The 10,379-nt window shown below is 47.6% G+C and overlaps 1 protein-coding gene across 1 annotated transcript in view; it reads right to left on the reverse strand.

The window, feature by feature from the left end:
- Window positions 1–8,072, reverse strand: part of ADAMTS12 (ADAM metallopeptidase with thrombospondin type 1 motif, 12) — a 167,608-nt gene extending 159,536 nt beyond the window's left edge. The window contains exon 1 of the mRNA XM_004678408.2: window positions 7,946–8,072. Within this exon, the coding sequence (XP_004678465.1) occupies window positions 7,946–8,072 (127 nt within the window). The remainder of the gene's footprint in view (window positions 1–7,945) is intronic.
- Between the last annotated feature and the right edge of the window lie 2,307 nt (window positions 8,073–10,379).

A 10,379-nucleotide genomic window follows, 5' to 3' on the forward strand; every position in this document is an offset into this window, starting at 1 on the left:
AAAAAAAAAAAGCCCTTGACTCATTGCTTCCTCCACAGCAGTTCAGAGCAACAGGCCACCAGCAACTAGGCTAAATCTTGAAAAACAATGCTCAAGTGAAAACAAGTTCATACAGAGTCATTTACATTAATGGAAAATACGTGTGCACGAAAACAATACAAAGTTAGCCAGGATATAGGCAAACCACAAAAAGACGCATATGGAGCCCACTGCAATGGAACACTTTTGTATGAGGAGGAAAGGGAGTGGGAATGGGGATAAACAATGCATGAATAAATAAAACACAAAAAGGGTTTTGCACAAATTAATGATGCTAGTGCCATGAACCAGGAGTCCTGCGCTACCCACTTCCCGAAGAACGCCTGCACTACGGAGAGTCAGCACTTCACTGCGGCCCCAAGGTCAGACCTAGCAGAGGATGGGCCCAAGAGTGGGATGTGTGCAGTCAACCATGCAGAGTTTCTCCCACGTCCCCTTTCCTTTTACTTGCAAAGAAGTGTCTGCTTCCTGCAGATTTGGAGTCGGGGTGGGCAAAGTCTTGCTCCACTGGGTATAACTGTCAACTTGCTATGGTGCCCCTTGTAAGGGCAATGTCGATATTGACTCCTTCACTCAAGATAAGCTCTTCCATCCCTTCTAGAGCCTGCCTGCGAAGATGTATCTTGATGTGATAAACACAATTTATAAAAATGTATAAAAAACACAAAGTATAAAAATGTATAGCTTGCCTAGGCCCGCACCTTTTGCCAAAATATATAAAAGCAACTGTACAGTTTTTGAATCAATTGTTTTTGATCTGATGGGCTTTTGAGAATCAGTATAAGTTGGTTGAGTATGAATTGGTTGAGTAATGATATGCTGAAAAAATTATAGTAACTGGGGCCTCCCTTGCGGTGCAAGGGATTTAAGCGCAGCACTATGAACCTCTCTGCAGCCACTGCGGCATGAGTTAGATCCCCAGTCCGGGAGCATGGCACAGCAGACCTCTCCTGTCTTACCTGCTGCTCCCCTCAGCGGTGTATTTCAGTCAGTCTGCCTGTTCTGCTCTCTGCTCTCTGGTGAGTTCTCTCGCCCCACCTACCACACTTCTAGCCTGTACTCCAGCTCTTGTGTGCATAAAATTTTTTTTAATTATAGTAACCATTTAGTGAGCACTTGCTATGAGCCAGTTACCATAATCTCTGTGTGCAACACTTACAACTAGGCGATAGTGATTTAGTTATTAAACCAATTTTGTGGATAAAAAAAATGATATCATAGTGCTAATCAATATGCATCATTACTTGGATCACAGGACTAATTAATGTGTGTCATTACTTGGATTAAAATCATGGTCTTCTTATTTCAAAATCACCTTCTGAGTCATCGTGCTTCGTGGACATGAGCCTTGTTCTTGGAAGAGAGTATAAAGGAGTAGGAGAATGAGCAGGACCCCCTGGGGGTGGCGATTTGACAAGAAAAGCACTGCCTGGCTTCTTTTAAGAAGCTTTAATTAGCTCAGCAATAAGGGGAGCTAATTGCCTCTTTATTGGACAGAGCACTAGGACATAAGACCAATTTGCCTCTGGATTTCATTGCAAAGAAGGCAGCTAGCCATGTCAGTGCATAGGTTGGATGGGAAGATCAGAATGTGGTTGAAGCTGGTGGCCCAACTGCAGCTGCCTCATCTAGACAACGGACATAACAGTATCCATTGCCTACGGTGGCCGTGAGGAGCCAGCACATATATCTCTGGAATAGATCAGGAACAGTGCTTGGCAAGCAGCACCCACTAACGATTAGCTTTGTTGATAGCAGAGATGGAAACACAGCTACCAGGGATCACTGTAGCTAAGTTTTGGGGAACGCAAGAATTAGGCAGGATTAGATTTCCCTATCTGCCTTGAGCAACGTGAGGTATAGGGACGCCAAGCCCCATATAACTGACTCCCCAAAACTTAACCACAGTCCATTGGTCTCCCAAGGAGATTGGTTTCAGGACCCACCCTGACAACCCCAAAATCCATAGACACTCAAGTCACTTCCAGTCAGTCTCCTGTACCCACAGATTCAGTAAGTGGACATCTACAGGTGGTCAAATGTGTGAATGTGCAGCTCCCATAAGAAATCAGAATTGTTCAAGAGGGGACAATATATATAAGCACCAAACAGAGGGCACCTTGGCCTCTCAGTAGGCGCTCAGTTTGAAAATAAGGTGGCTGTCATCTGGGGCAAACAGAAAACAGCGCAGAGGGAATGAGACAGCAGTGGGATAGTGAGGTACCAGGAGACAATGTTTCCCTTTCCCCCATCATTCCAGCTAAGCATCAAGACTGTCCCAACTTGGTCTTGCCCAATCCCGGATGTTCTCTTGGGCATTAGTAAGTATCCCTCATTTTAGTCTTCACTCCCCTGGTAAACAGGCAATAAAATGGGATGAGGCTCTGACCCCACAGTCAATCCTAACGGCTGCCCTGAAGGGTCGAGAACCAGACTCCACAATGGGCTGTCAACACGGTTGACTCACACTGTGATGACTCACCATCTGCCCTATGGTTGATGGGAAGATGTTATAAGTCCTGAAGAGTTTAACTTGTATTTAAAAATAGCTTTGAAATCCTCAACCACAAGCTTTGATGATACTTCATGAGAAACTTTGCAGGAAGCCTGTTGTACACACATTTTTGAAACCATAAAGTATCAAGCAATCTTTGCCCTCTGTGTAGAAAGGAGCAATATTTACTTGCCAGGTTTTATAAAGTTAAGCTTAAATCTATACCTATTCTTTATTTCTGTCTGAGTAAACCATCACTGTGTTAGCCTCCTTACTAAAAGAAGCAAGGAATTCCTATAGTGGTCATGAGTTTATTTTCATAATTGGCTTCTGTGGGTTGTTGTAATGTTTGAGCAGTTTTAATATGGAAAACCACCTATTGAATGTTGTGGAGGACGGTGCTGAACCCCTTGGAGTGTAAAATATGCCACAGGAGATTGGATTTGTTCATCGGTAACTAAATGCAGTATGGGAGCCACAGTGTGGATGAGCTGGTACAATTCAAATTAGGCCTGTAGCTGAGCAGACAGCAACTATGACATTAATAGTGACATTCATAGCACTGATATTAATGTCATGCATTGTGCTCTGGTTATGTGAGCACAGAGAAGCTGAGTGATGGGTACTTTTTTCAACTTTTTATAAGTCAAAACGCATTTCAAAACAAAAAGTTTGTAAAGAGGAAAAACAAAATTTTCACTCCTACATGTAACTAACCTGCAGAATTGTCTAATGAACACAAATAACTTCATAATTCACACAAATAACATATCAAAACACTGAAGTCTCTTTTTATATTTAAAAAAACACCTAACTCATTTCCACCTGGCAGGATTTATTTTTTTCCAAGTGGCATAAATGCACAGTTATAGCACTGATCTTGAAATGTGCCGTAACACTCGCCTGTGTTCCAGCGTAAGCCTATGTGGCCCAAAGCACAGCTGGAACATCTGGAGGAGGCTCTGCCCTATGGATCTTATAGAGGATCAGCTGCAATTGGGACCACAGGCTTAACCTACAAGACCGGTGCCTGGCAAACCAAGAAACAAGCCCTAAGGCAAGTCAGGAGAATTAGGCAGCTTCAGGACAGTGCAGGCAGGGGCTTGGGAGAGTTAAAGAGGCCTCTGAGATATACAACAGGAATAAGGGAAGCTCCTAGATAAGAGCAACAAACCCCAATGGGGGCTAATTAAATCCCCAAACCAGAGACAGTGGATGTTCCTGACCAAGGGCAATAAAAAAGGGAGGTGGGGGTTTTGATAAGGGCCACAATGCAGGAAGATTCCAAGCACAGTCGCAGAGTGAGACCACACAGCAACTGGTGGAATTCTAGAATAATCAGGGAAAGAAGGTACATATGTACATATTCCCAGAGCATGACTCTGGATGGTCCCCATGCCCCTCCCAGGTACATCACACCTGGGAGTCTCTGCTTTTATCTCCCCACCCCCCAGAAATTTACTTTCTTAAACAAAGTTTGTTTTTCTCTGCTTACTTATCTGGAAAGTTTGTGAATTCCTTTTTATGGTTTCCTGAGACAAGAACTCACGGTGATTAAAGGGTGACCAGGGTGAGCAGCATCGGCAGCTGTAATCCCGACAGCTACGCCAACAGCTTCATACAGAGTGTCGTGCTCTGCACACAGAGGATTAATATTTCCCTCTATTCTGATCCTTCCTTTTGACCGTCATGGCCGAAAGAGCACTGGGCAGTTTATCAAATCTGCCCTTTCAATTCCAGGAAGGAGTGACTTTATCTCAGTATTCCTTCCTAGGTCTAAAACCTTCATGAAGATTAAAATCCTAATCAAGCCTGACCCTTAGAACTAGAAATTGTTGGGGTATCATTCCAAAGTTAAAACGTAGCCCCTCTTCCTAGCCCAGCAGGCAAGTTGGGAGCCTTGAATAGACAGAGGGAATCACTAGGGTCACTATGGGGACCAGGCCACAAGGCTGGTCACCTAGACCCTGAATGCAGAAGCTGGGCCAGGACACATTTTCTGTCAAAGGTCATCACCCAACACCACCAGTCCAGTGCCAGTGCTAAGTTAGAGGTCTGGGAGTGCAGACCCCTCACTACCAGCGCCCAGCTCTCCCACAGGGTGTTTCAATAAATTCTCCTTTTCCTGTTCTCAGTCTCCAGTGAATTCTTTCACCCCCATGCCTCTAGCCTCACCTCTTTTTCCCCACTACAGAAATCTTAAGGGTTACCTGGGTTCTGACTATATTTCCAGCTGTGGGAGGGACCCTGTGTGATCACCTTCACCCACTTAGCGCTTAGTAGGGAGGCCCTCAATAGTGCCTGACTAACAAGATGGAATCTCCAGGCCTCTCATTCATTAGCTGTAAAGGCAAAAAGGATAGGTGGGATGATAGCTGAAGTAATTTGCAAATTTAAATATTTGGAATTTGGAGGCTATTCAAAAATGTTGCCAGAGTGGACACAGAAGTTTGAGGAGATGGATTAGTTGTGAAGTGGCTGGCAGGACACTTGGAAGCAAAGCCCAGGTTACTCTGTTCCCAGGAAGCCTTAGCATTTCCTTCTCACTGGTCTGCCCTCATCCTTCCTCCCTCTCTCTGCCCCTTCCCCTTCCTCTCTTTTCCTCCATCTTTCCTCTTTCTCTGTCTCTCTCATCTTCCCTCTTCCCTCCCTCCTCAGTTCTCAATGGAAATCTGCTCAGAAATTTCTCTTTTGCACAAGATGTCAATTTTAAGCCCATTGGTGAGTTCATTAAGAACATATTTGGGTGAAAATCTTTCACAATCTGCGATGATATTAAAACCTAAATATATGCATGGCTAGGAAGCTCAGCGGGAGCACTGTGCATCTATTTTCATCCCCACAGGCTCTCAGCATTATAACCTTCCCAGTGACCTTCCAGGGGGCCTCTCTGGTGGTGCAATGGGTTAAGTCTCAGCACTATGAAGCTATCAGCAAACACAGCAGCCCAGTTCCATCCCCAGCCAGGAAGCTGACCCTCATGGTGCAGACCTCTCCAAGTCCCCTCTCCAGTCCCCGGCCCACTGCTCCCCTCAGCAGTGTGTTTCAGTCAATCCACCTGTCCTGCTCCCCACTCTGACTCTGGTGAATCCTCTCACTACCTTATCTCTGGCCTACACCCCAGTTCTTGTATGCAGAAATAAATCTTTTTTTAAAAAAAGTGACCAGGGAAAACCATCTCACTTTTGAGGAGGAAAAGCAAAGCCCAATGGAGTCTATGAATTCGCTTACAAAGAAGCCATGGAGCAAGCAGAACTGAAAACCCACCCAGGAGAATGTGTGTCTTTGAACCAAATCTCTCCAAATGCCCTGGGAAGTTCGGGCAAGTTTTGTGCAGCCCCAGAGGAGAGACATTTCACAAAGGGGCTGTTTTTCAAAGAACAACAAACACTGCTATTTTAAGCTGGGGGAGGGAGATTGTATCTGGGCAGTTTACACAAGCAGTGAGGCTGACTGACATCTAACCCCAGTGTTTGTGGGCTCCAGCTTCCAAGCAAAGCAAAGAGGCTTATTTCTGACAGCACTTGGAGCTGCCCACGAGCTCTCCAACAGCCTGCAAACTTTGCTACGTCAGCAGAAAATCCTGAGCCGAGACCCTTGACAAGCACAGGCCTGGGGTGTCTGCCACCCAAGTAGTCTTGAGGACTAAAGGGGGTTGAAAGTGATGGGAGCTGTCTTCAGCAGACCCAGGACTTAATGCGTGCTCACCCATCTGGGTATCCTCCTGATGACTGCTCAGGGCAATTTCTGCTTGATTAAAATAACTTTGGCATCAGGCGACCTGAGTTTAAAACCTCAGGGCTCCACTATCAGCCAGGCTCGGCAGTTTCTGGCCTTCTGAGAACTTCCACATATGTCAGGCAGAGCTGGTCACTGCTGTCCCTGCGGGCTGTTGTCTTGGTCAGTGGATGTGTTAGAATCTCCCCTTTTCCTGGGGACCACCCTGCTCCAGATGGACCTGATGGGGTGCTGCGGAGATGTAGGGTTTGGATTATACCTGAGAATTCCTTTTTCAGTGGCACACGGTGAGTTTGGCAAGGAAACGAGACTCTGTCACAGATGCAAGCATGCAAAGGTTATCTCCAAAAGAACAAGCTCACTAGGAAGAGGAGGACAGAGAAGACGCCTGCTAAGCAGGAGACCTTCTGATTGGTGTTCTTTTGGGGGGAAAGGCTCGTTCTTTGGGAATTGTTACCTATTTTTTAAAAGGTTTTATTTATTTATGTATACAAGAACTGGGGTGTAGGCCTGAGATGGGGGAGTGAGGGAATTCACCAGAGGCAGAGTGGGGAGCAGATCAGTTGAAATACTCTGCTGAGGGGAGCAGTCTGCCTTGCCAAGTGGGTCAGCTCCCTGTGAGGGGATCGAACTTACACAGAAGTGGCTGCAGCTTCATAGGGCTGAGCTTTAACCCACTGCACCAAGGAGGGCCAGGAATTGTTATCCATTGTTAAATCAAACACTTGTAGGATATTTTGTGTTTTTGTAGTGACTGACAATCCCCATATCCCCAACTCCTGGGGAGATGATTGAAAGGTTCCAGGGCTGGTTTAATGAAGATGTTAAGCTCTGCTACCCTACCCGCCACCTTCAGGTTCTGGTCCATGACACCTCCATCCCAAATTCCCTGCTCTAAGCCTCCATCAGCTCCACTTAGAGCTCCGGCACATGCTCCCCCCCAAAACAGGAAACTGATCCTTCCCTTCCCAGCTCAATTTAAAAAACAAGGCAACAGCAGCACCCTACTCAGAGTGCCAGGCTTAAACAAATTCTTCACAAGTCTCCATTGCTTTCTCTAGCGTTATGAGGCCAGGAAATTCACAAAGAGCAGCAGCCAGCTGAGATCAGGAAAATAAGACAGACAAAGGTGAGTACCCCAGGGGTAAATTACTCCCCCCACCCCTACAAAGGGCTGCTATTTAAAAACACAGCCCTACATCTTTCCAGGAAACCAAAACAGAGCCAAGTTCACTCAGCAGGGGGAAGAAGTTTCCCTTCCCTTGAGCAGCGCTTGAAACTAACTAGAAACACTACCGTGACTGCCAGTGGCAACTTCAGTTGAAAGAGAAAATCATTTTCCTGCTCAGAACCTGCAGAGGGACTGAAACAGTGCCGCATTCAAAGAGGAGACAAAAGAACAGCAGGAGGTGGTTTACCAGCTACCTCTAGGGTCCGCAGCGGTAGCATCACGCTGGAGATCAGGATGCTCACCTTCGGGTCAGGATCAAGGAACCTTCACCTTCAACAGCGAATCTGCAACCGCTGCATTCCCCAGCCCTAAGCCTCTCAGAACTGGGCTAAAAGGCTTTGCAGAGTTCAGCCGAGGAGGGGGAGGGGAAAGGGCGCGACCCAACCAACTTTTCACATGTCTCCCCACCATGGCTTTCAAAGGAAATAAAGAAAAGCACTAACCTTGCCTCCTGTCGGGGAAGCGCACCGGCCCTGGCTGCGGCTGTCTCGCAGAGCAAAGGGCCCCCAAGCTAAGAAGCTGAGCCACAACGGAGAGGTTTGCAAGCCAGCGCCTCTGGGCACATGGCATGATTCAGTTGTTAGGGAGAAGAAACAACAGATTTTAGCTCTCAGCTCAAAACATCAAGTCCTAGCCTGTGGCCGAGCAGGAAGAGGCAGGGGGCATGGCCCAGGGGTGGGCCGGCAAAGTAGCCTGGATCGTCCTGCGCTTTATTTTATACAGAAAGGGGCTAGTTACCTCTACTTCCCCTCCCTCCTTCCGAAAGGGGAGTGATTCAGCGGGCAGTGTCTGCTTCCCGCGGGGTGTGGAGTGGGTCAGAGGGGGAGGGTACAGCCCACCCCAGATCCCCACCCCTCGGTCTCCCGAGCCGGGGCTCGCAGCCGGCGGGCTCTGCGCTTCTCCCTCCGGGCCACCCGCCCCCTCCCTCCGCCCCGCCCCGAGCCGGGCCTGCCGGCCAAATAGGGGAGACCCGGAGAGCCACCCAGGGCGGGACTCCCAGAGAGGCCCCAGCCCAGCCCCTCGGCCGGCCAAAAGGCAGAAGTGTAGCACAGAGATGCGGCCTAGGGAACCCACTCCCTCATTACGGCTCAGTGCTGCCTCCCTCTCCCGGCTGCAGAACTTTCGCTAAGGTTGTGCTACTAGGAGCGCTCACCTCCTCAGACTCCTCAGGGATTCTCTTCCAGGGAAGAGGAGGAAGTCCTGTGGCCAAAAGAGTAACAATTGGCAGGTTTCTTCTCGGTGGGGTCACACACAGAGAAACCGCCTGAGCTGATGTGCTAACCCCACCTGGTCCCCAGGGAGGTGAGGACACCCAAGGACTGTGAACCCGGTGTCTGCAGGTCTCTCAGGTGTCTTCCTGCTTTTATACCCGCCGCCCCCTTTTCCTGGCCCACCCGGCTCCTCCAGAAGGAAAGCAGGAGGCTGAGGAAGGGCTGGCCCAGGAGTGTGAAGGTATTTTCTCCAGTACTTGTGCACAGGCTGCCCTTGGACAGGGCATCCCATCAGAGAAGCTTTACATCACAGAGAATGCCACAAACCAGGGGCCGTGCCAGGCATCCAGAGAATTTACTGGGATGATCCAGCCAGATTTTGCACCTCTGAGCTGAAACAGGCCTCCTGACTCCATCCAGAAGGAATTTGGCTCTGGTATTGGGTTCTCCATGGCCTCCAGCCAACCACCAGCCTTCAAAAGCAAGAGGGCAAAACCAGGCAACCGCATCTGAATCCCCCCAGCTCCCCTCCACACCCCCTCACAGAGCCAGGGCAGCCTAGCCAAAGCCCTGGGGTGGGGGGGGTCGTAAATGAATGGGGTTCTCGCAGGCTTGGCTAGATAGGCCGAAGGACTATAGCCTTGATACGTGCACACGTGAAGTTCCAAGGGGTACATAGTAGTCTCCTCTAGTTGCTCTTAAAAGTGCCATGAATATGATGACTTCACACCAATTCATTATCTTAAAATTCTGAGGTCAGAAGTCTGAGACAGGTCTCACTCAGCTAAAACCAAAGTGTTCGCACAGCTGGAGTCCACTTTTAGGCTATATAGGTAAGTCTGTTTTCTACTCTGTTTCAGCTTCCACAGGTTGCCCACATTCCTTGGCTCACACCCCTCTTCCCCCATTTTTAAAGTCAGTGATGGCTAGCCAAGCCTCTAAATAATGTCACTCTTTTTCCCCCCTTTTTCACTTATAAGGGCCCTTGGTATTACAATGGATGCACCCAGGTCTTCCAGGCTAATCTCATTTAAAGTCAGCTGACCAGCGACCTTAATTTCATCTACAACCTTTATCTCCTTTTTCATGTAACATGTGTATGTTATGTTACATGTGTATGTTATGTTACTGGTGGACCAGTCCTGGTGGACCAGTCAAAACTAGAACAATTAGACATTCAAAAGAAAATGCCAAGTAGACTATTGGCTATACAAATTCAGAAAGAGCATCACATGGGAGGTAAACAATACCTCCCGTTATGCATATACCTGTCATCATAGGTATATGCATAGCCTATAAAAACCTGATAACCAGGAAAACCTGCTGAGTGAATGAAGCAGAGAAGACATGTTTAAAGTGTACACCTATTATATGCATACACGTATAAAGAATAGGAAACCATCGCCACGATAAATTCTTGATATGCAGCTGTCATATATGTATGTCACCAGGAGCTTCCTTCTGCCACTTGGTAATCTCTTTCTCTTGTCTCTACCTGCATCATCTTCAACCACAGGGAGCCACTGCCCTGCTTTGTACCATTGGAGGTAACTGTATTCCTAGAATTTTACTTAAAGGAAGTTATACAATACTTGTGCTTGTCTTCTTTCACCCAGCATAGTTAGAGATTCTCATCACATTTTCTATCACTATGCTCTGCTCCTTT

Source organism: Condylura cristata, unplaced genomic scaffold (assembly GCF_000260355.1).
Source record: "Condylura cristata isolate star-nosed mole 26May11 unplaced genomic scaffold, ConCri1.0 scaffold00007, whole genome shotgun sequence".
NCBI classification, from domain to species: domain Eukaryota; kingdom Metazoa; phylum Chordata; class Mammalia; order Eulipotyphla; family Talpidae; genus Condylura; species Condylura cristata.